We start from the raw sequence: 26,256 nt of genomic DNA on the forward strand, positions 1-26,256 counted from the left end.
TTGCCATTCAATGCATATACAGCGCGCATGATTACTGCTAGGCAACTTTTGACATAACTTCAGAAGACACAAAACGTGAGCCGAGGAGTCCGTGTAAAGACAGTGTTAAAGGGAATACTTGCGTGCAGCGCATATTCATAAGTTCCTCTCTAGAAATGGCGTACTAATTAGTAATCACATAAGATTATTGTTGGTTAACAATTGATGCACTAGAGCCATACATGAACCATGCTCCACGAGGCCAGCAATATGGAATGGAAGACGCTCGTCCGAGTGTTCCCTTTAACAGTGGACGGTACTGTACATCAGTCACTTTTGCAACTTTCTCTCTTTTTCTTTAACAGGAAGTGAGTGCTATGCGCTACTTCCCCGCCAACCATATATAGCATCAACGCCATTTTACTGCCAACAATGTGCGTGTGCATGCGTGCGAGTGTGTATAAACACATTTGTCGAATATCAGCACAACGGAGAGGCGAATGTGGAGCAATCGCTGTAGCGTGCATTCTTATTTCGCCGGGGCCAAACACACTCGATAATACCGACGCTTAGGCGCCCGAGATCGATATGAGCCCATACACTGTGAGCGCGCCTGTTCTTGTCGCAGTTGTTCGTTAATAATATGATTGCCGCAAGTGCACACTGGTACTATACCGACAGTTGCGTGCTGTGCGCTCGTTAGCAGAGTGCTTCAAATATCTCAGTGTTTAGCACAAGCGCGAATACCTCCCCGCGCTCGATAAATCGATCTCAAGCGTATACGGACATAAAAGGCGCCCGGGTGGCTATATTGTAGCACGCATATTGGGCTGATTTTATTTGGTAGTGCTCCTCTAAGCGCGAGGTGCTGGTCCCAGCGGCGTCTTAAGAGCGTACGGGCCTCTGCATGCAATTGTATTGTAGGTCATTCCAACTGGGCTATACAGCTATGCTTACAGCGACGTTCGCGCAGAAGTAGAAAAGAGAGAAATTCTCTCTCTGCCTCATTTCACAGACACCAGAACCTTGCCACTGTTAACTATATTATTAATGGCTGCACAGTTTCTGCCCTCAGCTGTATTAAATATCTCGGCGTTAACATTTCACATAATCTAAACTGGTCTTCTCACGCAAATAAAATAGCTAACAATGCTAACAAAGCTCTTGGTTACTTTCGTTGAAACATACATCTTGCCCCTACTTCTAACAACTAGCCTACAAAACCCCGATTCATCCAAAACTAGAATACACATCAGCCATTTGAGACCCACCACAAGGTAACTTAATCCAACGAACTATTTCAAGATCGCGCAGTTAGATTCACCTATTCAGATTACTAGTATCACATTAGTGTTACTACCCTTTAATGTAAAGCAGGTTTACCTAACCTTAACCTACGTCGCAAGATTTCTAGACTGCGCTCGTATCACAAAATGTATCATGCGTTTCATTATAACTCCCCTATTCAACCAGCCCATTGGACTTCAGTCCACACAAGTCACCACAACGCCGTCTACCCCCCTCCTACTTGCACCACAGCCCACCATCATTGCTTTTTCGCTCAGGCAGCCAGGGACTGGAAAGATCTTCCCTCAAGTGTCGTCGACCGTTCCAACACAGATACCTTTCAGAATGCCATAGAATCGTTGTTTTATTAACTCTATATTGTTTGCCCACTCCCTCACGTAAAGCCCTCTGTTGAGGGTCTTTGAGGCATATTAAATAAAAAAATAAATAAAAATATCAACTTGACTGAGTATTTTTTACTTATATCAGTATGTGCGATTCACGCTGTGCCCATTATAATCAATGTACATCATTTTGCGAGTCTGTTGGTCTATCAGACTCTTCGCAACGCCTTTTGACAATACCGCTAACAAGCACTGACATGTCTTGAAGTGTGAACGATTCCGCACATCAATCATTTTAAGTTAAAGGTTTCCTCGGAAGCAGCGCTGAAATACATGCAGGAATTAGGCGACCAGGCAGAACGCACAACTTTCATTTCGTGAATCAGAGGGCCACGTCTGTTCCCAGCTTCTTGATATAAAGTCCACATAGACGACTTAATTATACTGGTTGTATGGAGATTTGTTCATTCTATTACGATTATTCTGTTTCGCGAAACTTTTTATACATTGCGTATTTTAGCAGAACTGATATTTTGCATAAGATACCCTGCAATTGAGCAGCTGCTTGACATTAGAGGCTACAATAGAGCGCGCGCGGTGACAAACAAATTGACACACAAGTCACATCTCTGCCGTTGCCGTCAGGTTCCGTATGAAGTCGATAATATGGTTCCGCGAGTCGTACTAGTCGTACGCTCTGCGTGCTAGTGAAAGCACGCGAGAGCAGCCGACGATCACCGCTCAAGGGGAGAGAAAACGTGTCGCTGTCTCTCATCCTCATCGCACGAGAGAGCAACAAGTGGGGGGGGTGCATCATATTTTGGCTGCAACAGCCTCTGCTTTATAAATTGATTGGTCGGGCCCTGCGCAAAGAAAGGGCAGGGCCCCACCACGCCCTATCTTTGCGCCCGACCCGACCGATCAGACGCACCAATCCTCCTGTGCGACAGGATGGCCGGCACGTTCCTGTGCGCTTGCCGGTTGCTTTCGCTCACTTTCACTCACACCGAACGCACGACTCGCTGGGCCATGTTGTGGAATTGGACTTTGTATGAAACCTCATGGCGACGGCAGAAATGGGACTGGAGAGGCTATATAATTTCTAAAGCAAAACAACTACTCAAGTTCTCGCGTGAAATCTTGTATACATAGCTTTACAGTTCATAACATAGCAATATCTTTACGGCTACACGGGAGCGTCGTCATGCACAAGAAACGTAGCAGGCGAGCATGAAGCTGCATACGAGACACTGCACTGCCAGCGAATGAGCGCTATGGGCCACAAAAAGAAATAATAATACAAGATAGTCGGGCTTTTCAACAAAGGTTATGCGAGTAGAACCAAGGAGGCCACTCTGCAACTGTCTACCATGCTGATAGCATAGCACGACCAGTGATGTCTACTAGCTAGAAAAGGAGCTGTGGTTAACACACAGAAAAACTATTTCTAAAATATATAAACCCGGATTTTGGGGTACCATCCTAGCACAAAAAGGTATGCATAGTAAATTGTTTCCTTCAGATTATAATACCTCTGGAAGTGCACGTGTGATTAGAAGAATGAAAAAAGCATGAGGAATGAAAATGAGTTTCAGCATGCTGGCTGACTATGGCAGCTAGGAGCAAAGGTCCTTTCAGGTAAGGATAGCTGTATTTTACAAATATTTCTTTGCGAAAACACGCCAACATAAATGTCCACATCGGTATCTTCAAACAAAGAAGCCAGAGTCAGCATAAACAAAAAATTATAGTTTAATACGCCATTTGGTCAGTTCAACAAATATACAGCTGCGTTCTATACAAAAGAGCAGAGAGAGAATGAGACAAATGCAATGTGAGATGAGCATTCTATGTGCATTTTAGGGATGTGAATGCATAATCACTCTAGTCCCAGCTTCGAATTCAGAAATTGCACTGCCATGATGATCACTGGCTGCCACACCAGAAGGTAGCGAATGAAGTCCAAGAAGTTTCCGTACAGAATGTGTGGCTTTTCCCAGCTACAGTCAAGGTTAAGAAAAAAGGCAGTTCAAGAATTCATAGAGCACAAGCTCAACATGAACACGACCTCTGAATAAAGTATTAAATCAGAAGCACTAAATTTTGGGACCTCTCAGAATGCTTAAAAACAAACTTCGAAAGTACAACTGGTGGCAAAACTAAGCTCTGAAAACCTACACAGACATATCAATAATAAAGTTCTACGAGTATTCAATACTACAAATATACATGTCATATTCATTTAACCTTGCTATTTTACTTTGTCTTACATATAGCCACCTTTTTGATATTTTCATACACAATAAAAGCTAAACAAAGAGTGACTAAAGTCATTATAAATTAAACAGAAAACATTTGTGGAAACAGGGTAATTGCACAAGGTTCAGGTGCTAATCAAAATTGTATACTATTTACTTTGTAGAGCCTTCGACGACTGATAAGTCAAACATTCTGGATTATTAGAACTTCCTTTGAGCCTGACCAGTAAGCCCACAATTGCTATGCACCGTATTTACTCGAATAATCCGCACACTTTTTCTTTCCCGTTTTGGGGCCCCGAGAAGAGGGTGTGCAAATGATGCAGATTTCGCCAGCACATACGAAATATTGTGCCACAGTCCTAACGCTTGCAGTATATGCACTTATGAAAAAAAGAAATAAGTTGGAGCACAAACACTACGTGCACTTGGTAATTTTGAAAGGCTTAGCGCGTACTTTACCTAGTCAGATCCTGTCACGCGCGGCCTAGTGGGAATCAATGATCGCGAAGTCCGATTGGTAATCATATTTTCTTGAAGCTCTTTCGACAATGCTGGAAGAAACTAGGCCTCACGACACGGAATTGCCGGAAGAACTAAGCATTCGAAAATAATTGAAAGGGCCTCATTCAAACTTGCATGAGAAGCGCATACTTTTCTGCTTTCTAGCGTACGGCTTGAAAGTTGAAATACGTCCCTTTGAAGTATTTTTGGCCGCACGCTTCCCGTTTTCCTTGGCAAAAATACACAACAGCGAGATTCAATTTCGCCGTACATATAATTACAGCAGCACATCACAAGGGAACCATCAAAACGCCTCGGCCAGGTGGTAAAACAAACTTCCGTAATTGACCAAGCATGCGTTGCAGCGCGGACGTAGAGAACAAGGGGAACAGTTGGCGCGACAGGCCCTTGCTCGCCTCCAATGCACAAAGTCTTCCGTTCAGTGACGTGGGCATGCACTCTCGCCATTATCGCGGTGGTAGAGATTGGGAGATAGGGGGAAACGTACGCTCGAACAGTTCCAGCGACCCGTGAACTGGTTCGTGTTTGGGTGCGGTATTCTAGGGACCCTAGTTTGGGGAAGTCATCGGAAGCAGGGACTTCGCAGGGGCAGCCTGTTTGACTGCCCTCATCTGCTCGGCGAGGCGTGCACCCGGCCAAACCATCGAAAGGTTCAAAGGTGCGCACACCGGCGAGCTGGCTCAGACGGGTCGGGGAGAGCGAATTATGCGAGTAAAAAGAAGTGCAGGACGTGTCATCAGCAATCGGATTTTTTCTGAAGAGGCCATGAAAATTGCTAACAGCATGCAGTTGGGAAACTTCATAGCTTCCAGCCATTACATAAATAGCAAGAAACAGCAGTTCGGCCTCCCAATGCGCCGCACTACGAACGAGAGCCAGAAGACACCTGAGAAACTATCGGAGGTAGCAAGTGCCGTTCGGTGTTCCGCGAACTCACTGCGACGGAACAACGGCTGCACCTTATATAACATGGCCAACATGGATCAGACGATGGTGCGAATAGACAACACCACAAACAGGATGAACGTGGTCGGTGAAAGCACCATATAGATTGCCAACACTAAATGTGCCCGGGGAGGCTTTACAGTTTGCCTAGCTGCTTACGCCACTGGCAAGAAGCTCCCAGCCTTCATCATCCTCAAAGAGCAAAGTGGAAAAATTCCAGCAAGGGCCTTTGGGAGCCTTCGCTTACCAGGTGAGAATAATTTTATTTTCTTGATGGGGGCGAGAGATTACTGTATTTACTCGCATAATGAACGCACTTTTTTCTCGAAGAATTGGAGCAAAGTTGGGGATGCATTTATTTTGTGAAGAAAATTTTAGAAAAGCTTTTTCGGTATGAGCGAAAAATGGGGTAATGCAAAAAAAAAGTTAGGTCGCTCAGCACTTCCCTCATCTTTGGTGGTTCAAGGCACTATTTCTGCAAGCTGTTCCCGCGCCGCCCGTCGTGCACACCATAAAAACGTTTCACGGCTATCTTTCTTGCAATCATTTAACTGCAACAGTAGTATCTGCTGTGATTTCGAGGGACACCGAGAAGCATGCGCTATGACGCCACGACGCACTTAGCCTATTTCGTGGCAACTTCGCACGACAACTGCGACGATACCGTTGACATTGCAGCAGGCTACCACCGAAGCAACCAAACAAACCGTAGATAACAAGATTAACGACAAAATACAGCGTCCAACTCACTTGAAATCAAAGCGAGAATCGGGGACCATGTTACAGAAATAGTCACAATCTTTTCCAGGCTACAAGCAATTTTTTTTGGTTTTCCAGAAACCTGCGACCTGATGATGACTAATGGCCCTACGGGACAGCCATAGCAACAGCAAATTTTGTTGTCATCGCTAGAAAATTGCATGCATGTGGTTGGGCCTTAATGTTTCGCATTAGAAGGAAACGACCGTCGGTTGGAGCGGGAAGTTTCATGACATTCGTTCACTGTGTGCTTGTCAGCTGCGATGTCTCTACACTTGCGCTGTTCATGAACTCCTTTGTGGTGCACAGGTATTTAAAAAAGACTAAATACGTGCCACACACAGATAGAAAGAAAAGCTATACAACACGTGGCAGCAGGCAAGGGGGGGGGGGGGGAGGGAGCGAGCCGAGGTGGCCGTGGGGGGGTTGGCATAATAATAAAAAACAGAAGAGATCCAACGGGCAAGGAGGCCCCAGGTGTCTGTTAGCCTAACAGCAGTGGAATGTATGGGGTACATTTACATGCGAGGAAAAGAAAAATCCAAGTTTTGACAGCTGAAGTTGGGAGTGCGTTCATTATGCAAGTAAATACAGTATATTGCCCTTTTTATTTATTTATTTATTTATTTATTTACAGTACCTACAGCGCCCGCGAGGGGCATCAGTGTAGGGGGAGATAACGATTTCGAAATGCAGAAAGGCGACAGTCCATTAACACTGAGTTGAACATAAAAGAATACAGATACATAATAAAGCATCCAATGGTGACACGTAATAAACACTGACGTGTGTGAAGGTACAAAAAAAAAAACTGAAGCGTAGATCGTTAGAGAGATGAAACGAAAGTGTAGGCAACTTTAATGTGTGCTCAGGCTACGATAAAATATGATGTTCCAGCGCAGTGGCGAATGTTTCCCTGGACGCGGCTACAATTTCATGAGGTAGTTTGTTCCATTGCATAATTTATCCCGGAAAAAATGAATATTTAAAAAAGTTAATTCTGGTAGCGAACTCGCGCACTTTAAGGGGGTGATCAGTACGAGCAGATATATACGTAGGCTCCGATATGTAGTTTTCTTTGCGAATACCCGTTAAACCATGAAATATTTTGTGAAACAGAGATAAACGTAAGAATTTGCACCTGTCTTCAAGAGGAGGCCATCCTAAAGTACTCCTGATTTCGAAAGATCTTTTAGAAAAGTTGTAATCACCCGTGACGAAACGGGCCGCTCTTAGCTGCACGCGTTCTAGAGCGTCGATGTTCACCTTAGTAAAAGGGTTCCACGTGCTGCACGCGTATTCCAAAAGCGGCCGTACATTCGACATATACAGGATTTCTTTCAGGCTGGCCGGTGCTTGTTTAAAGTTACGTCTTAAGAAGTTTAATGTGTTGCTGGCCTTTGTTACGATGTAATTTATGTGGGCATTCCAAGTCAAATTGCTGGAAAAAAAGACTCCTAAGTACTTATATTGTGTTACAAGGGACAGTTGTGTTGTATTCATGACATAGTTTGCCATCAGCGGGTGTCTTTTGTTTGTGAATCTTAAGAGGTTGCATTTGGACAGGTTGAGTGTCATATTCCAAGTCGTACACCAAGCCATGATTTTGTTCAGATCATTCTGTAGCAGTTGACTATCTGATTCACTTGAAATTTCATGGTAAATACAGTAATCATCTGCATATAACTTCACACGGCAAGACAAGTGTTCAGTAAGGTCATTGATAAATATAAGAAAAAGCAGGGGCCCTAAGATGGACCCCTGTGGCACTCCAGATAATACAGAGACATCAGAAGAGCGGACACCATGAAGTATCACGCGTTGGTTTCTATCTAACAGGTACGCCTCCAACCACTTCAGGAGGGTGTTCGGCAAGTTGAGGTAAAACAACTTTAGTAGTAACAGGGTGTGAGATACGGTATCGAAAGCTTTCCGAAAGTCTAAAAAGATGCAGTCAACTTGCAAACCTGAGTTAATAAATGCTACGATGTCATGGCAGAATTCTACAAGCTGAGTGTCGCAAGAAAAGCCAGCCCTGAAGCCATGTTGCGTTGGAATAATGAAGCTATTTTCTTGAAGGTGTGCCATTAAATTTGTATAAACAACATGCTCTAATGTTTTACAAGCAAGGCTTGTGAGTGATATTGGCCTGTAGTTGCACATTCTTATTTTTGAACCACTTTTGTGAATTGGAATAACATTTGCAGTTTTCGAGACCGAAGGTAGAGCACCAACTTGAAGAGATATCTTAAATAACAGTATTAAGAAAGGGGCGACAGACAATGCACAGTTTTTTAGGACAAAATTTGAAATAAAGTCAGGACCAGTAGCCGAGTGGATGTTTATCTTCAGTAGAAATAATGCGATACCATCTTCAGACAGCTCAATTTCCCTCATCTGAGTAAGCTCTCTGACGTCATGTGATTTCAAAAGTGCGGCTTTTGAGCATGAAAACACGGAGTGAAAATAAGCATTGAAGGCCTCTGCTTTTGCCAAAATATCTGCGCCGTAGGCTTTTTCATCTATGACGTCAGGGATAGCGTCACCGGAGTTCTTTTTGCTCTTGACATATTTCCACATTTCTTTTGGATTAGTTTTCACTTTGTGTCCTAGAGTGAAAAGGAACTTTTTATGTGCATTGCGCATCAATCTCGCTATCGTTTTGCTCAATACCTTCATCTTTGCGAACAATGTAGAATTCGGCGAGTGGCAGTGCTTACGAAAGGCTCTATTCTTCCTGTTTAACATCGTTCGAATCTCTTTAGTAATCCATGGTTTATCGTTTCGACACTGGGAAGTAATGACATGTGAGGGAATGAAGGTTTGTGTCAAGGACAGTATTTTAGTCTTAAAAAAAGATCTCACAATGCATTTATGTCTAGACTATGTCTATGTCTTATCACAACGCTGAATTCTTTTACCGTTCGTAGCAAATGTTCGTCTCACCGCCATGAAAAACCGCTGGATGAGATCAAATAAAAGGCAAGGATGGCTGTTGAGAGTCTGGGGCACAAACGTTGACTACGTGCGACGCTTACAAGTTTTGGACCAGGCGCCCATTCATAAGACACAAGCCTCCACAAATGCCTTCAAGGAGTACGACACCGAGCTGCTCTACGTAAGCCGTTCAAGTCTAAATAAGCCGTTCAAGTCTACCTTGCGGCGTTTGTGGGAGCAGTTTATGAGCCTTCGCTCATAAGCACGAACACCGAATGGAAACTTGAAAAAGCCGTCGCTGCAACATGTGCTCGATTTAGCTGCTGATCCGTGGGCCATTGTGCCCAAGGAGACAGTGGGACGGTCCTTTAAGGAATGCGGTATTAGTAACACGCTTGATAGCTCGGAGAACGGCAACCTGCGCAGCGGACTGGCCGATATCGGAGCTGTGGTGCCAGAAGACCCCGGCAGACTTCAAGCAAAATGCTGCCACCTGTTTTCTGCAACCGACTCGGAGGAGCCTTCGATGGTTTTGAAAGCGATTAAAAGATGCAACGAACCCTGGGCCTAAAGAAAGTTCACAGTAATAAAATTTTAATACATCTACACTGCGTTTTTTTCCATGCCCGAAAATTTGCCACCATATTCAATTTTGGTGCCGTTCCGAAATTGCACCCCCCCCCCCCCTTTGCTGGTAATTTCAACTTTATTGGGGGGGGGGGGGGGGGCTGGCTTGGAATACTATTACGGAATATTATAAATTAGAGCATGTTGTGTTTATATTTTTGTGAAGTTCACTTGCAATCAAGCTGAAAACCTTTTTTTTTCCCTGAAGTTGATTATAAGCAACCATTTGTTGTGTTGCCACCAGTCTAATGACAACTGTGTTTATATTTCAGAGTACCCATAATTTTGTCAAATCTCGGAACCAATGTAGAACAATGTGTACCATTGCATTCTGTGCTAATAATGCTTGCTGGTGTGTTTCTTCTGCTTTTTTTTTTCCTTTTCTGCCACGGTTACCCGACCTAGTCCAGCGATTACTCAGCCTTTAGCTGTGTCCCCCCCCCAGGCAATTCGTAACAATTTTGTATCGAATTAACCAGATTAAGCTAAACCAAATAAATGAAATGAAACATGTATAAATGCATGCTAGTTCAGCCACCAAGTCCAGCAGGAATAGTGATAGTAGATATTTTGGTTTTTACCCATTGTTGGTGCCTCCACCTACAACACAAGGCAAGCTTAGCTACTAGTACACTGAAAAAGCTGCAAGGGCCAATTGCAATTTGTCGCACGAGTTCAGCAAATACAGCATCTGCTTTTTTTCACAGGGTCGGTGTGGTGTGTGGCAAGGGTTACATGAAATCTTACAAAAAAAAAGTATATCCCCAGAAGTAAGCACCTGACAACAAAAGAAACATTTTCGGCATCTTGTAGCAAAAACTCATTTTGTGGCGAATCCAACATTTTGACAATTCAGATGGTTTTCAATGAGTCACAATTATCACCTAGAAGCTGTACATTATATTGCCCAATGAATTCTAGAATCTTTGCAAAGGCAGATGAAACTCTTACAGCAAGAGGTAATCTCTCTTGCGACTTTTCAAAAAGCAGAAAAAAGAAGTGATCCAGTAAAACCAACAGCGAACACCAACTTTAAAGGCATAATGAGTGTTTCCTTCTATTCATATTGCTTCGATTGTTGCATGTTGCTTCATAATTGTGGCTTGGTGTTTCTAGAAATGCCACAATATTATGGAAAGAATAAAATAACCTAAACAAATGCACAGATTCATTTAACTATTTACTTTTGTTAAATGCCATCCCTACTACTGGCAATGAGTGAGGCGATTGTTGCATATGAACACATCAAGAAAAGTTAATCATGCTTATTATACACAAGTAATGCATGAAAAAATGTAAGAAGGATACGGGCTGCAGAACATGCGCTTGAGGTCCACTTTCTCCTTGCAGTAGGGGCAGGTCTGCTTCTTTCCAACAATGCACCAACCTCTGATGCAGAATTCATGAAATCTTTCGAATGCATTGAAAGTCAAGAAAAATAAGCAGGTTGCTGCACAATAATATGCTTAGCACTAGTAAATGCACTGTCGCTACCTTCATTAACACTAGATTATGCATTGATGTCAGTAATAAATTTTTTGACATAGAACATGTACGACACCAAATGCAGTGAAAAAAAGTGTCATTTCTTATACCCCTAACCATATAACGAAAAATTCGAGGACTCTTGAGCTCTGCCTTCATGAGTAGATCACGACAGCGTAACCAGGCCTCGTGCATATCGCCTTCTGAACTGCTAGCCTGCTTCGGTTCTCGGTGCATGCCTCAACTGTGCCGTAATGAAATGAATCGGTGTGTGCGTAACATTGGCCGTTGCAAAGTATCATTGAATGCCTAATAAAAGCATAGTTGCTAAGTGGCCACTCGTCCATAATTATTCCTCTTGTGAATCAACAACAGGACCATTTGCGCGCCCTTAGGGCAACAAGCAAACCTACACAGCTCTTACCTTCATTGATGGTTCGGCTGCTCACAATAATTATTGTCTGAGCACTTTGTAATAGGTGGGCCTTTAAAGCACCCAATCATCACTAAATTAACATCTTTTGATTGATATGTGGGGTTTAACGTTCCAAAACCACCATATGATTATGAGAGACGCCGTCGTGGAGGGCTCCGAAAATTTCGACCACCTAGGGTTCTTTAACGTGCACGCAAATATGAGCACACGGGCCTACAACATTTCTGCCTCCACCGGAAATGCAGCCGCCGCAGCCGGAATTCGATCCCGCGATTTGCGGGTCAGCAGCCGAGTACCTTAGCCACTAGACCTAAATTGCTAAATTGACATCTTTTGACGCCTAACCCAATTCCACACTTAGGTCACACAATATGCAGGGTGTTTCAGCTAAAAAGCACCAAGCAACAAAAAAATTAACAAGAGCCTAACTTTTTTCCAGCCTTTGCTTAAAGTGTGCGAAATTCAAAATAATATCACATGATTTCCACCTGCACGGCGTTTTTAGTGCCATCAAACGTAAGTTGAAGGAATTATGAAAGACTGTACACACACGAATATCGCTTGAAAAGGCTTGAACGATGGACGTTAAAGGGGCCCTGCGACACTTTTTGAGCATGGTCAGAAAACCCTGCTAATCGGTATTAGGGGGTTACAGAGAATACGCGAGCTACATATTATAGCACAGCATGCGGCCTGCAATTCAGAATTATCAAAGTCAGCTAAAAATTACTCTCTTCTCTCGAAAAATGACGGAAGACACTCAGAAATCACTCGTAGAAGGCCATGTATCAGCCATTGGCTGATTTGTTAAACATGGCGCTCGGTCGTTATAGGAATCGCCGCAGCAGACAGCGACTTGTCCACGTGTGCGCGATAACACTAAAAAAGTCGCGTATTCGAAGCAAAAAAATAAAACAGTGCTAAAAGTCACAAGCTACACGACGCAGCTTCTAAAACGTCTAAAAACATACTTGTATTGTGACAGTGAGGTTTACAACGAACGATCAAATTTTCTCCCCAAATGCTTCTTCAAACCTTTGAACGATGCAAGGAAGCAAAACCAAAATCGGCCACAAGCTGCCGTACCACTTGCGGAGCAATACAAATTTGCGGAAACTGCCTCCGTAGCCTTACCTACAGTGTTAAGAGGCTTCACGGCACAGCATGCAATGCTGTGAAGCAGCACTATGGGAGACCAGTGCTAGAAAGGTGGCGCGCCGAAAAGAATTCACTTCATCTTCCCTCGCTTGCCATGCGCCGAAAGTTGGCTCGACTATCTTTTTTTCATTCGCTGTACCACAGTAGCACGCCGTTTTCCCAGCTTCATATCATTCCACCACCTCATATCTCCGCCCGGGTTGACCACACTTTCAAAGTTAAACCAATTTTCGCTAAAACAGAAAGATATAAAAACTCTCCTTTACTCCTTGCAATCACAGAATGGAACGCGTTACCTGCTCACATCGCAGAACTGTCCGATTCATCATCTTTTCAACATGCTCTCAAAACCTTTCTTGAAGTTCTTTGATGACGCATAAATCTTTATTTTGTTTTTCTTCTTCTTCTATGTTTCTCTCTGTATTTTTTTCTTTTTCTTTTTTGCAAACTGTTGTTGAGTGTACTGATCGCGCTTTTTTGTTCTTGTTTACTGTTTTTAAAGTGCATTTCGCGTGAACCCCTTTTTTCATTCAATGTAATCTATTGTTGTTTGGCGTTGTTTGTGGATTGCACTTTCAGTTTCTCGATGCAGTAGACATGTATACCATCTCTGCCTTCATTTATGTTCTGTACTGTACTTATGATCATAACCCCACTCTATCCCCCCCTATGTAATGCCCATTCGGGCCTTTAGGGTATTTAAATAAATAAATAAAGAGCACCTGGCGGATAGTTGCGACACAACTCAGCCGCTCTTGCCCAGATGCGCGGCTGCCGTGTACCGCAGAGAGAGCATGCGCGTGCGCCTCTGCCGAGCTTCATTTTTCGGCTTTTCGAGCACTAACACCTCGAAAAGCCGTTGCTCCAGTGATACTGCGCCGTGGTTCAGAAAAAAGATCTTTGTTTCAAGGCCTCTTACATAAAAAGCACTGGAAACGGACAAAAGCCCTGCAAAGCGGACTGCATCAATGAATATGGCATCGATGGGACAGTGCTGTGCCGTGATGGCGACTTCCACTGATTTGTTCATGCTGTGACGATACCGCGCTGCCCACTTCTGCATATAGTAAAAAAAAAAAACACGAGAATTGGTAGCTACGTCGATGTCTTTTTTCTAGCATAGTTTATACGCTCTGTCTGCATTATATATGCCCGTGGACGCTGATCAAGCATACCACCATGGTAGCATAAACTTGTGGTGTCGTACTGCTATGCCCTCCGCACTTTGATGGAGGTGATATACAAAAAACCCCCGTGAACTAAGATATATGTGCACATAGAAGAACCCCAAGTGGTGGCATTTACTCCTGATAATTACACTACAGCGTGCCTTAAAATATTATCTTGTTTGGTAAATGAAAGCCTAGCAGTTATCAATGTTGAACAGACATCTTTATTTTAAACCAACACAGGCAAGCCGAAAAACGGAAACTGTGCGTTAGGCGAACTAAACGACGAGTAAAAATCGAAGACATTTGATACTTCTATAGCAAATCATGAATTGCGATCTTACTTAGCCAGCAGCCACTGAAAAAGAAGCCTAAAGCATTGGCTGACTCCAGAAAGCTAAGCTTCGAGTAACCTGCTGCTTTGTTCCTTACAAGAACCCTGCCTTCAGCACAAATTAAGTTAAACAGAGGCATCTCAGCATCGAGTATTCACCACGAGAACATCTTTTATAACAGTTCAAAGGCGTAGGTGAACATGCCCACGCACAAATCTTGTAGACAAGGCACTTTTCTTTATACGTAACTGTTAACAAATAATGTAGACTACCTGCCTATCATATAATTTACTTGACGTGGTGACATCATATGGATTTCGGTTGTAACGGACAGGTGAATGGATGGATGTATGAGAAACTTTGTTAGTCCTGAGATGCATAACTCGACGCTATTCGGGCCAGATAAAAAAAAATTGCATATTCCATATGCTGCATAAGACGTTCACTTCATTTCCAGCAAAACGCCGTTTAAGTTCGACTGTTCTGCCTTGGTTTCCACTGGTGGCCATCTTCACTATCGAATAAATATAGCAGACACGCACCGTTTAGTTTAGAAACCTGCTAGCCTTACACCACTTGACAGGAGAGCAAGAGCAGAACATACTTTGCTCGCCTCACCGCTTGGATAACGCCACTTCTTCTCTTATTGATATGATTAAGAAGGAAAAGGTAGGTGAATACGTCCTTCCTCTTTCTGCATATTGTCGCACTTGAATACGCGACTGTAACGCCAGCACTTTTTAGTTCTGTTACGGCGATGCGTGCCCGCACTGTCTCTACCAGCCAATACCCTCGTCTGCGGAAGCGGCTGAGAAGTAGCCCTTTGACCGTCAGGGCAGCTGTGGAAACTCCAGCACTGGTTCCCTATAAGAAAATCCCTATGTATTGCCACACCCCGACCTGGCCACTGAAATTTACGGGTTTTTGGTGTGGGCTATACACGTGAAAATACGATAGCCTTGCAGAATTGCATTAAACATAACAAACAAATTTAAAGGTAAATGTATTTGAAAGAGATCTGTGTGGCTTGGTAAAATTATATGAATAAACAGATTCTCCAGTCAGATTTAGTCAGCGTTAATATTTAACTCTGGCCCTATATTTCGAGACCAATTCAGTCTCTTCTTGGGGGGAGGGAGGGGGGGAGTGTTCGGCCAGCTTTGTAACTAGTGAATTTTCCTGGTTAATGCCTCCCTCTGCACTGCGCTTCTTTTTGTGTGCCTTGTTTGCTCTGTTGGTTTCGGAGACTGTGTACATACATGCTCTGCAGAGTCCCAGTTGAGCGGTTAATCCACCTCAAAATATTAACCACTCCACTAGGGCCCTGCTGAGCAAATATGTACACAGTCACCGGTGCACAGGGGGAGGATGGGGTCAAGGTGGGCTGCCTCTCCCCCAAGTGACCTGAGAGAGAGAGAGGAGCACTGTGTGCCCCATACATTGACTTAATAGGAAGGGAGGCGCTGCAACGAGCCTTTTTTTCCCCCTTATAATGAGGAACGATGTGCACGCCTATAATCTCTGAAACCAATGGAGATAACAACGCATTAACAAGAACGATGGAAAGAACAACACGGGAGAGGGAGACATCCACTAAGAAACATTCGTTTTGGAATAGGCCAGACAGTCACCCTCCAAAAGACGGACCGAATGAGTGTTGAAACTTAGGGCCAGTTTTCAACTATGGACTAGACGAGGTTGGAGAGATTTCTTTGGTACAACTAACGAATTTTATGTTGTCAGTTTAATGTGCACTAAACATTCTTAATGTAAAAATGTTACAAGTATGTTAAACAGTGTACTACTGAATTTAACCCAAGGCTTCTACCCTTTCTTTCAAAGGGCCCTGAAACACTTTTTCAGCATAGTTAGGAAAAGTTGTTGATTGGTAGTCAAGGCTCCTGAGAACACGTCAGCCAGACATTGTGGTGCAGCACACGGCTTGGAATTTACAAGGTTTTTATTGCTATGCCAGGCTTCATGCATGTTTGCCAGTTTCGCAGCAGCATGGCACAGTTAGATGAAATGGGCACAATAGTTTCATTAATGCGAGTGCTTAATACAGTAGACTCTCATTAAATGAAATCTGAAATGACTGGGAAAATAACCTTTAACAGGAGTTCTGTTTACTATGAGATGAACAGGGGTGTAGAATACAAATACGAAACTAATCATATCAAAGGCAGTTGTTCCGTTTAGTCCTGTTCCAAGAAATTTCCATTTACTAAGAGTCTACTGTCAGGAGCAAAAGCAAGCAAGCAACTTGTTGCTGCAAGATTAGCCACTATTATAAGCATAAATGCATTAATCATGAAAGAAGTGCACAAGTTTCTTGTAAAGAATACCATAAAATAGTACTCAAAGAGTCAGCACTCCCCTAATTGATAACAAAATCCTCACCAGTCAAGTCAAGCATAGTCATTGCACCCCATAGGCCTGATAGACAAAAAGATCAATAACAAATCATACAGCTATTACGATAAGAACCAGTAGAATTATTGAAGAAAGAAGACGAAGAGGAAGGCAGAAGCATATAAGGGCCCTGCATGCTAACATTGATGCAAAAGGATACATGTGACCACATGGCAGCTTATATGATTCCTCGACAATTGCATCTGCATTGTCAAGGACGTGTATTTTGTTGCCACACACGGCACAAACATTGGACTCTAGTTGCCTCACGGGAACTCCTGTGGTTGTGTAGTACTGGAAGGAAAAAAGAATTAGGCAAAGCAGGTTCGACCCGCCAGACATTTTCGAAGTGTGACAGGCTTACCAAAAGTACCCACATAACAGAGGCCATTATCTTCTGTAGACAAAGATTACTGGGGACACAGTTGAGCAACTTGCTCATATTCAGAGCTGTGATTTCTAGAATGTTAGAGGTAAGGGTTATTTATCATTATAAATATCACCATGCTGTTTTAACTCTGCTTAGTGGAAAGAAAGAACACATACAAAGTGCACATTTACAAGACAGCCAAAAAAAATTTAGAATAGCACTGAAGATATCTTAACTGGTGTTTATTTAAAGTATTCAATATTTCTAAGGAGCACTGACATCAAATTTACTCATGCCAAGATTTTTGCATCAACGAGTAGCTATAGATTCTGTAGCAGCGATTCGCGACCCAGAATGCAACTGAGGGATGAACAAATATCACTTTAGGTGATTTATATCACTGGTATCAAGCACGATTCAAAACAGCCGGCAATCCCGCCATTTTCAGTGCTAGGAGCACTACCAGTGGCGCGACCTCGCGGTCACCTCCAGATCACGCCACAGCTGACCACTTCTCCACAGAAAACAGTGACGTCAGGCTCGGCTGCTCCACAAACATTTTGTCTGCTAGGCAAAAACATTCAGTCAAGCCTTGTCACCTGCATTGCCATCGTCGCCATACAAAGTGTGGATTCGGGTTGAATACGATAGTCTGGAGCTTAGAATCCCGCGATTCATGACGTTGCGAATTATTTTTGCTTCGATCGACCCTTTACAGAACAGCGATTTCAAAATGGGCGCCGTTACAAGCAGCACTGAGGAGGTGCCCGAGGATGCCATGTTTGCTCATGTGCCTTAGTTAGCTATATTGGTGTGTTTTGGCATGCACGACATTCAGGTACAGTAGACTCCTATTAAACGAAAGTCGCTTTAACGGAAAAGCCGCCTAAACAAAACAATCTAAGCACATTTGGTTGGTCTCTTATATATTTAATGATAAAAAGTTTCGGGTAATCGCAACATTTTTTTCTGCTTACATCTATTAAATGAAACTAAAACGGGCAAAATACATGAACGATGGAAGTGGCCACGGCAGTCTAGCAACCATGAAACAAATGCCGAAGCTAGCCTCGCCAAGCCAATCCAGCGATTGCGCATGTCTGTGCAAGCCGAGCAGCAAACGATCCATCTCGTTTCCATATTTTTTTGTTTCCATCTTGTCGTGAACTTAAGATGGAAACAAAAAAACGGCAGCACAATGCACATTTGCTCGCAACAAAAGTAAAAATCATTCAAGAACTTCACCGCAACGACCAATCGAAGACAGAAATCATCAAGAAGTTCAATATTCCCAAGTCCACACTGTTGAGGATAGTCAAGAACAAAGGGAAGATGGAAGAAGCTACAAAGGTTGAGAATTACGCCACAGACAGAATGCGGATGAGAACCGTGGAGTACAGAGAAATTGAAGATGCTCTTTTTCTCTGATTAAAGCGTGCACGCAGTGTGAACTTCCCAATCAGCAGCCCATTTCTGAAGAGAAGACCAAAGAGATTGCTACTCGCATGGGGATCGAGCACTTGCGGGTGAGTGATGGCTGTCTGAGCCGTTTTAAAAAGCCGCATGGCCTTGTCTTTAAGATACTTTCTGGAGAAAGTGCTGCGGCTATAAACATATATCTGTAAGCAATATCAGCAACATTTTTCTTTCTAAATCAACTATAGTAGTATTGTATACTTCAAAATGTTTTTGTTCAGTCAGCCACAGTTGGTGCTTTTGAGATAAAGTCATATTTCATTCATTTTGTGGGCTTTGGATAAATGAAACTTCTCATAAATGGAACAAATTTTCTTGCCCTTTTGAGTTCCGTTTAAGAGAAGTCCACTGTATATGCAAAGGGGTCAATGGAATATCGCTATCGGGAATGAGCATTAGGGGAGAAATAGAATACGTTCCCTGCTTGCCAGGTTCTTCCTTGCGCCTCCAGATGACCCCACCTATCCAGCCTCTCGTGGTTGCAGCGACAGTAACCCGGTATTAAGCAGACACAAAAAAGTCTGCATACGAACTAAAATTCAACGACACCTGCGTGTCACTTGATAATGATGGTACCTGTCTATAACGCTGTTCCACTTTGATAGCTTGTGGTCATGTTGGCGTGTAACATACACGTGATATGAAAAGACACCTTAATTGCGCTTTTTCCACGCTTCGAACGAGACGACTGCAACTCACAACGGTTCCCCGACATGCTGACCGACCAGCACACGCTGAATCATGCTTTTTTTTCTTTCCCCATTCTTTTAAAGATGCTTTGCATCTTAATTAGTTCACCAAATCGTTCAAAGCAGTGCGACGAAGATCAGACGTGACGAGCGAGTGCGTATTCAGGCTTCGGCGCCAGTCGACGCCAGCCACGATAAGAACACTTGGATTGTAGACGTCATCGCTACTAGCGCATCGTCACTCAGGATGGTATGTGTGGAATGTATCACACCGAACACATAGCACTAGTGTCACTGTCGCAGGGCGCTCCATTTTCATTAAACTCTGGTACGCTGCTTGCCGTCGAAATAAAATAACTACCTCGCGAAGGATTAGATTTAAATTTGGTCAAGAGGACCTACGCACACCAAGCAATCACAGGAAGTGCACATCCCGATTCTGAAACTTGATGTCAGTGCTCCTGTCACCTTTCCCTTTTTCCCAAGCCTTTTCTAACTCTTGGCATTGTACTAAAAGCAGCACCTAACCAAGGCCACGTACAATGGTTTACAGTATCAGTTACCACCTGGTTTTTTTTACTGACAGCCAATTGTATACGTACTATGCTTGCAAGGACGGGCCTGAATAAGCGAGAAACACTGCAATATTTATGCCAAGATGAGTGAAAATTTAGCAGCGACTTTGTTATCTCTTACCACCAAACATAAGAAGGAGAGTTACAAGAAAGTAGCCGACAAACTTAATGCGGTAACCTATTGAATGACGTGACCTAAGCTCTTAAGTGCTCATGTGTGCTATTTTCAAGTGCGCAATCTTTTGCCCTCTTCCCTCTCCCCTTTACTTTCGAATATATTCACAAGTGTGAATAAAACTAGGGGCTTTTCTATTGGCATAATCCGACCGTCTCGTATACTGCTGGAGCAGCATTGCTGCCGCCCACATAACACTCAACTTCATGCTACTTTTTCTTTAGAGCCTCACTACAGAAATTGTGGCACAAAGAGGTTCTTGCATTCAGTATAGAAATGAAGCTATACCATGATTGGGAGCGTAATGATCTTGTGCTCATCACAGAAAGGCCACAGTCATAGTACCACCAAGACAAGCACAAGGACTAAGCTTCATTCGTAACAGCCATTAGGCTGCTTCTTAAGGGGACGCACTGCATGCACTGACCGTAACATAGACTAATGTGTACATACCCCAATGGTGCATGCCATTCGGTCTGTGACAGCCTCGGAGACGTCACGACCTAACACACCATAGTACATGCCATAAAAAAGAAACAGCAGGCCCACATCCATCCAACTCTGTGGCTTGGCCCGAAACACCACATTCACTCCAAGCAGAGTCAGCATGACCACCACGTAGCCAAACACGCAGACTGCGCAACTGCAAAGAGTGGCATGGAAATAAGATTCACAACAGCGATTACACTTCAACGGAGAGGACAAAAGAAAAAGCCCACAGCACATTAAGCTCATGGCCCTCAAATCTAAATTAACATACATGACCATGGTGACTGGGGCTTCCCATCTAAATGTCCCCGTAAGAGCATTTCCGTATAACGTAGTAGCAGGTGACTACTACAAAACTTTTGTTCATGATGCCAGAAAGCAAGCAATGACCTGTGATTTTTACAAAACACCGTACTACTCATTTTAGTATTCTGTGTGCTACACTGTAGCTAAAACTTCTTCCCCAAGTCATTCAGCCCAACTGTATACCAGTTTGTAGACCATGTGCACGCACCTGAATGTCTGATAGTCAACTAAATCAATATTTGAGGTTTACCGCCTGATAGCAATGCGGTGACTGCAGGAGATGCTGTATCTCTGTGACTACACATATGTAAGCAAGCCTTTGTACATTTTGTACTGATAAAAAAATGTCGCTGGCACAACCAGATATCTAATTTGTGAATGCTTGCTCTGTAGCAGAATGTCACTGTAGTGAGGGCTGACATCTCACTTTGCTTGTATGACATATCTTAAGTGTTGAGCACAGATTTATCCAGACTGTACAAGAGGACCCACGCAGACACACGCAAAGGAGACACACACAGAGACACAGCACCTGTGAGCGTCCCCTCCATCTGGTCCTGTCTTGATAAATCTGCGCTCAGCACTGCACTGCCACAGCAGCGATAGTTTCTTAAGTACAATGTGGTATCTGACGCACAGAACGGATATTACATGCTTAGATTAAACCGTTTACAATGTGTGGAGCAATCCAAAACTTCAGCAGATTGCTTTCTGAAAGGCAGCCACTGCGGCACAACTACTAAAATGGATAAATTAGCAAATTGTCCATACTTAACTCTGACATGGTCCACAAATCCTCTGAGGACACGAAAAAAGTTTACAGCTTAACCAGCATGAAACGTGTCACTGTACTTTTCTTTTCCATAGATTCCGAAAGCTTCCCTGTAGTATTTGATAAGTGATGATTCACTGCAAGTTGCAAAGATTTTGATTGATATGTGGGGTTTAACGTCCCAAAACCACCATATGATTATGAGAGACGCCGTAGTGGAGGGCTCCGGAAATTTGGACCACCTGGGGTTCTTTAACGTGCACCCAAATCTGAGCACACGGGCCTACAACATTTCCGCCTCCATCGGAAATGCAGCCGCCGCAGCCAGGATTCAAACCCGCGACCTGCGGGTCAGCAGCCGAGTACCCTAGCCACTAGACCACCGCGGCGGGGCAGTTGCAAAGATTTTGACAACCTTGAAATTTATAACAACGCCCAACAGGAAGGCAGATTTCCCATACTGTGTTAATTCATCAACCTGGTAAAGGCAACTATCTTTATGGAACATTTCCCATCAGTAAAGTATTTATATTAACAAGGCTCAAATGTAGTCACACATAGGGGAAAGCAACAGCTTCACAGCTGCGAATGATTCTGCGTGATGGCAAAATGTGCTATTAGAACACATCAGCCAAAAATTGTGAAAAAAAAAATGACAGCCCACCTCTGCAGGTATATCACGTAGAACCATTTGTAGACCCAACGGGGCGTGGTCCCAGCTATAGGTTTCTGCAGAGCCCAGCTCATAACTATAAATGTGCCTACAGTAAAAATAGTCCAAATAAACACAAAGCGCCACCAGTAAGAGTGCACAGAGATGCACAGTGGTATCAGCCACATCCCCACCATGGTCACTCTCTGGAAAGAAAGAAAAAAAAAAGAATGTAACATGTCCACCTGGAATCAAACACTTGTATACATGCAACTTGTGATCAGATGCCCTCAGACTAACACCACCTGTCATGGTCTCCAGCAAATTAACTTATTTTAAATTCAATAAACAGTTTTTGACTGTTAAAAACTTCTAGCTCAGAGAAGCTATGATTCAAGTAAACTGGCTCACGTGCCATTTCGAAAAAGTTTCAGTCCAAGTACTATATCCAGTACAAGTACCACAACAGTACCCTAACGGAACTTTCCATACTATACTGCCATGAGAAGTCTCATGGGTGCAATGAAAAATGCAATTGTAGTATTCTTTCGTGTTCATTGAATGGTGCGGAGGGGTCATATTCTTCATAAGTGGACTGTCTATTTCAGCCTTCACTGAATGAATAGAACTTGAGATCCAGCAGGATTCCCCTGAAATATTATTGTACAAATTCTAGGACAACATAATGTCCTTTTGTAAGGGAAATTAACCACCAGCCATTTTCAGCACAAAGCCACGAGAAGATCCATATGGATTTGTCAGAAGAAAAGCTCCTTCCTTGAAGAAAAATTCATCGTGGTCTGGAGATCAAACCACGGACTAGCAATTTTCCAGGGCGGTCCTCTACCAATTGAGCTAACCAGGTTGCAAGTAACTGGCAAGGAGAAGGTGAATTCATTGCCAAATAGAATCACATATCACCGACAATCAGTTTTGCAGAATCCCGCAAGGTGGCAAAAGAAAGAAAAGGGTGGAAAGGTTAGAAAAGGGTAACGCAACTATTCCAGAAAGGCGTTTGTCAGGTGAAGCGACACTTCCGGCTTGAATAAACAAAAATGAGCTGCAGGCGAATGCCAGTGGTTGGCACCTACATGGACTGACTTCCATGGCATTTTCCTGGAAGCACGCCTTCGAGAACACTTAATGGTGTTGACCAGAACGTCTCCGTCAGCACCCCTGTACGACCACGCGGTGGGCGCAAGCCATTGTAGAGACTCTTAACGGTGACGGCAGTGAGCATCTACGCAAAGAGATCGGTGCTCCAATTCACGATTTCAAGTGCTCGCCACAGACTGTGACTCAGCTGCGCTAAATTACCCGAAGACTACGGCACTGCAGATATCGATGGCCTAATATTTTTTTCTGAGCCAACACTCTCGGATAATACCTGCTGGTGTTATATATGTCAAGACTGTAAAACTGAGAGGCTGCCGTAGATGGGGCACTCCAGACTAATTTTCACCACCTGGTGTTTTTTAATGTGCACCTAAATCTAAGTACACGGCTGTTGCTTGCATTTCGATGCCCCCTCCCCCCCTCAAAGTGCAGCCGCCATGGTAGGGAATTGAAGCGAAGCAGTGTCTTCAAGTTTAGCAATGAGAAGTACTCTCTGAGTATTGCAGTCACCTAAAAGAACATTTTTTGATATCAGGATTTCCACACCACATCATGGTGTGAGAAGCGTCTGCACTTAAGAACTTTAGGTATGCTTGACAGGCACAAAGTACAATACGTGAAAACGGATAGAGAGGAAAATGAAGCAAAGGCACCCTGCTGAGCTAGTTGGTTAGGATCCATAATTCATATGTTGTAGAGCATCACGATGGGCAGAGAAGAAGGACGAACACACATAGTGCTAACTTGCAACTAATGGTTTCATTTGCAATCACAGATGCAATTATAATATACGAGTATATCGATGAAAACTGAGGAAATGACATCACAAACTGCGCCCGCCTACATTAAAGAAATGACTCCAGATACTTTTTTTCCCCTTAGCCAACAAGGCTCAAGAAAGCACACACACATTTTCCTTTTATCTTGTCTCTTTCGTAGCCCTCAATTATTTCTCGTGTAGTTCTGCCTCAACCCCTATTGAAAATGCGGGTGTTTTCAAACACCGATACACAACCACGCTGCTGGCAGTTAATGTCCAAATAACCACATATAGCCTTTTCTACATTGTACAAGTGGTCCGAAATCTTTGGTTAATGCACCTTGCAGTTTAACCTATGTATACACGTGGTTACATGTCAAGGGAATACAATTGACAGTGCCTTGAATGCAATTAACAAATATCTCCTGGTGCTTGATTATGACCACAAAGTAAAACGTTAGCTGCAAGTCGGCACTGTGAGCCTGTCTCCTCTGTCTCTGTAGCGATGTGCTACAACATATGCATTATGGAAAGTGAAGCACCAAACTACCAACAGTCCAATCACATTCCCTCAGTTCTCACGCTCTGGTCAGACATGACAAGATCAGGTAATAAGTCACAAAAGAGCCAGTTTGATAATGATCAGTTGGTGCAATGAAAACACAGGAAGGAGAAATGTATTTAAAATATACTTGAACATACCTGATACGATTTGAAATGCAATTTTTTCCAGTTTACTAGGATTATTTGGGCTATGACAACAGATGCTAGGAGAATAAGTATCATGTAGCTATGCATCTTTTCGTGACCTCTGTGCTTCTCGTGCATCCGGGCATGTTCAATCCTTTTGTGATCATGAAAAAATATAGATAATATGGGAAACACAGTCATTAAAACAGTCAACAAAAGACATTACAAAACACACAGTTCGGCATCACTTCACACAACACAAACATAACTATACAACTCCATTTATTCTGGATGCAAATGCCTGAAACAATGTAAATTTTTACGAAACGTCGAGCAACAATATACCGTCATCGTCGACGTCTGTACCGAGACATTTTTCAACAAACGCTTCCAATTGTGTAGCGTACTCTAAAATAATCGCGAGCCACTAACACACCAAGTCCGCAATGCAAGCTCACAAGCACAGACTGTATGCAGTGATGTAATGAACAAATTCTCGCAATAATGAAGCAACGGCGCCAGTAATGTAGCCAGGGTGCTTAGGGGGGTTCAGCCCCCTCCCCCGATATACTGAAATTCTGTACATGGGTAGATACACTCATGAACATACGTACGTGAAGGAGGGTCGGTGCCCCCTTCAGAAAAAAAAAAAGTACTGTTTACGACTCTAAAAGCCACACACACTGTCACTAAGCAACTCACCTGTGCCTGTCTTCATCTGGTAATTTTGAAAGGTCTATACTCTGAAATAATAAAAATACACAGCGTGTAGTACATTTACACTGCACGCCACAGTTATCGTTAATGCAGCGCTACATGGACGCACTTTAAGTTAGCATTCATGCCATTGAAAGCAGTAACACAACATTGTTGACGGCACGACCTTCAATTGCAGCTAAGCAAATGCACCTGTGACACATAATTACACGTTTGTGCTTCAACGACTTCGTGAAAAGATTAAGATTTTCAGCGTCCCACACAGGTAGCAACCACGCTTGCGCTCATCGCTTCGTTACCATGCCATGCTCGCGAACGTAAGCTTGTAATCATCACATAGCACAACAGGCGATCTTTAATCTTGTCAATCAATTACCGGTAAGGATATAGGAAATTAGGTCAGTGATTACGCGACAATTCTGCAGATAATCAGCACAGGCGCTTGTCTTAGGCTTGGGAGCAACGACGTGATAGTGAGAGCTATAACTAGAGTGAAGTGTGGTAGACTACTCACTTCGTTTAGTATTAGATCCAGGCTGATATCGCCGTGGTAATGTGCCATCTTGAGTGTGCCACCATTACATTTAGGAGGCCCGAAACTTCGCTAGGCTCGTAGTTTGCCATATTTTATTTTAGCTGTGATGGCGCTGTCAAACTAACAGAATAAAACAATTTTGCAATGCCACGCTACCATCTTTGGTCAAATTGTTGCATAAAATAAACAGCCCGCTTTATACAGCAATTGTAGCATTGTGCTTCTTGTTGTACGTCATAAACGGTGTCACATTGTTTTGGTACTTGGAGTCATGCTTA

The 26,256-nt window shown here is 43.3% G+C and overlaps 1 protein-coding gene across 3 annotated transcripts; it reads right to left on the bottom strand.

The window, feature by feature from the left end:
- Nucleotides 1–3,344: 3,344 nt before the first annotated feature.
- LOC119177653 (E3 ubiquitin ligase Rnf121) lies at nucleotides 3,345–26,086 on the bottom strand. Of its 3 annotated transcripts, none has more exons than XM_037428906.2 (8): nucleotides 25,958–26,086; nucleotides 25,429–25,469; nucleotides 24,739–24,880; nucleotides 22,173–22,366; nucleotides 20,395–20,584; nucleotides 16,817–16,950; nucleotides 10,970–11,071; nucleotides 3,345–3,610 (listed from the first exon to the last, which is right to left on the bottom strand). In XM_037428906.2, the coding sequence occupies exons 1-8, from the start codon at nucleotides 26,003–26,005 to the stop codon at nucleotides 3,490–3,492; spliced, it is 972 nt and encodes a 323-aa protein (XP_037284803.1). In that variant the 5' UTR covers nucleotides 26,006–26,086; the 3' UTR covers nucleotides 3,345–3,489. The 3 variants fall into 3 exon arrangements, with proteins under 3 accessions (XP_037284803.1, XP_075738324.1, XP_037284804.1); XM_075882209.1 differs by lacking the exon at nucleotides 25,958–26,086 and adding an exon at nucleotides 25,854–25,942; XM_037428907.2 differs by lacking the exon at nucleotides 25,958–26,086 and adding an exon at nucleotides 25,820–25,898.
- Between the last annotated feature and the right edge of the window lie 170 nt (nucleotides 26,087–26,256).

This window comes from Rhipicephalus microplus, chromosome 2 (genome assembly GCF_043290135.1).
Source record: "Rhipicephalus microplus isolate Deutch F79 chromosome 2, USDA_Rmic, whole genome shotgun sequence".
Classification (NCBI taxonomy): Eukaryota; Metazoa; Arthropoda; class Arachnida; order Ixodida; family Ixodidae; genus Rhipicephalus; species Rhipicephalus microplus.

Excerpts from the sequence above, each read along its gene's own strand:
- LOC119177653 (XM_037428906.2), bottom strand. The coding sequence starts at position 26,005 with ATGGCACATTACCACGGCGATATCAGCCTGGATCTAATACTAAACGAA. Across the intron at positions 16,951-20,394 it reads GAATGGCATGCACCATTGGG|TACTACACAACCACAGGAGT; the intron begins GTATGTACACAT and ends TTTTCCTTCCAG. Across the intron at positions 3,611-10,969 it reads AAGCGCATGTTCTGCAGCCC|CTGGGAAAAGCCACACATTC; the intron begins GTATCCTTCTTA and ends CCTTGACTGTAG.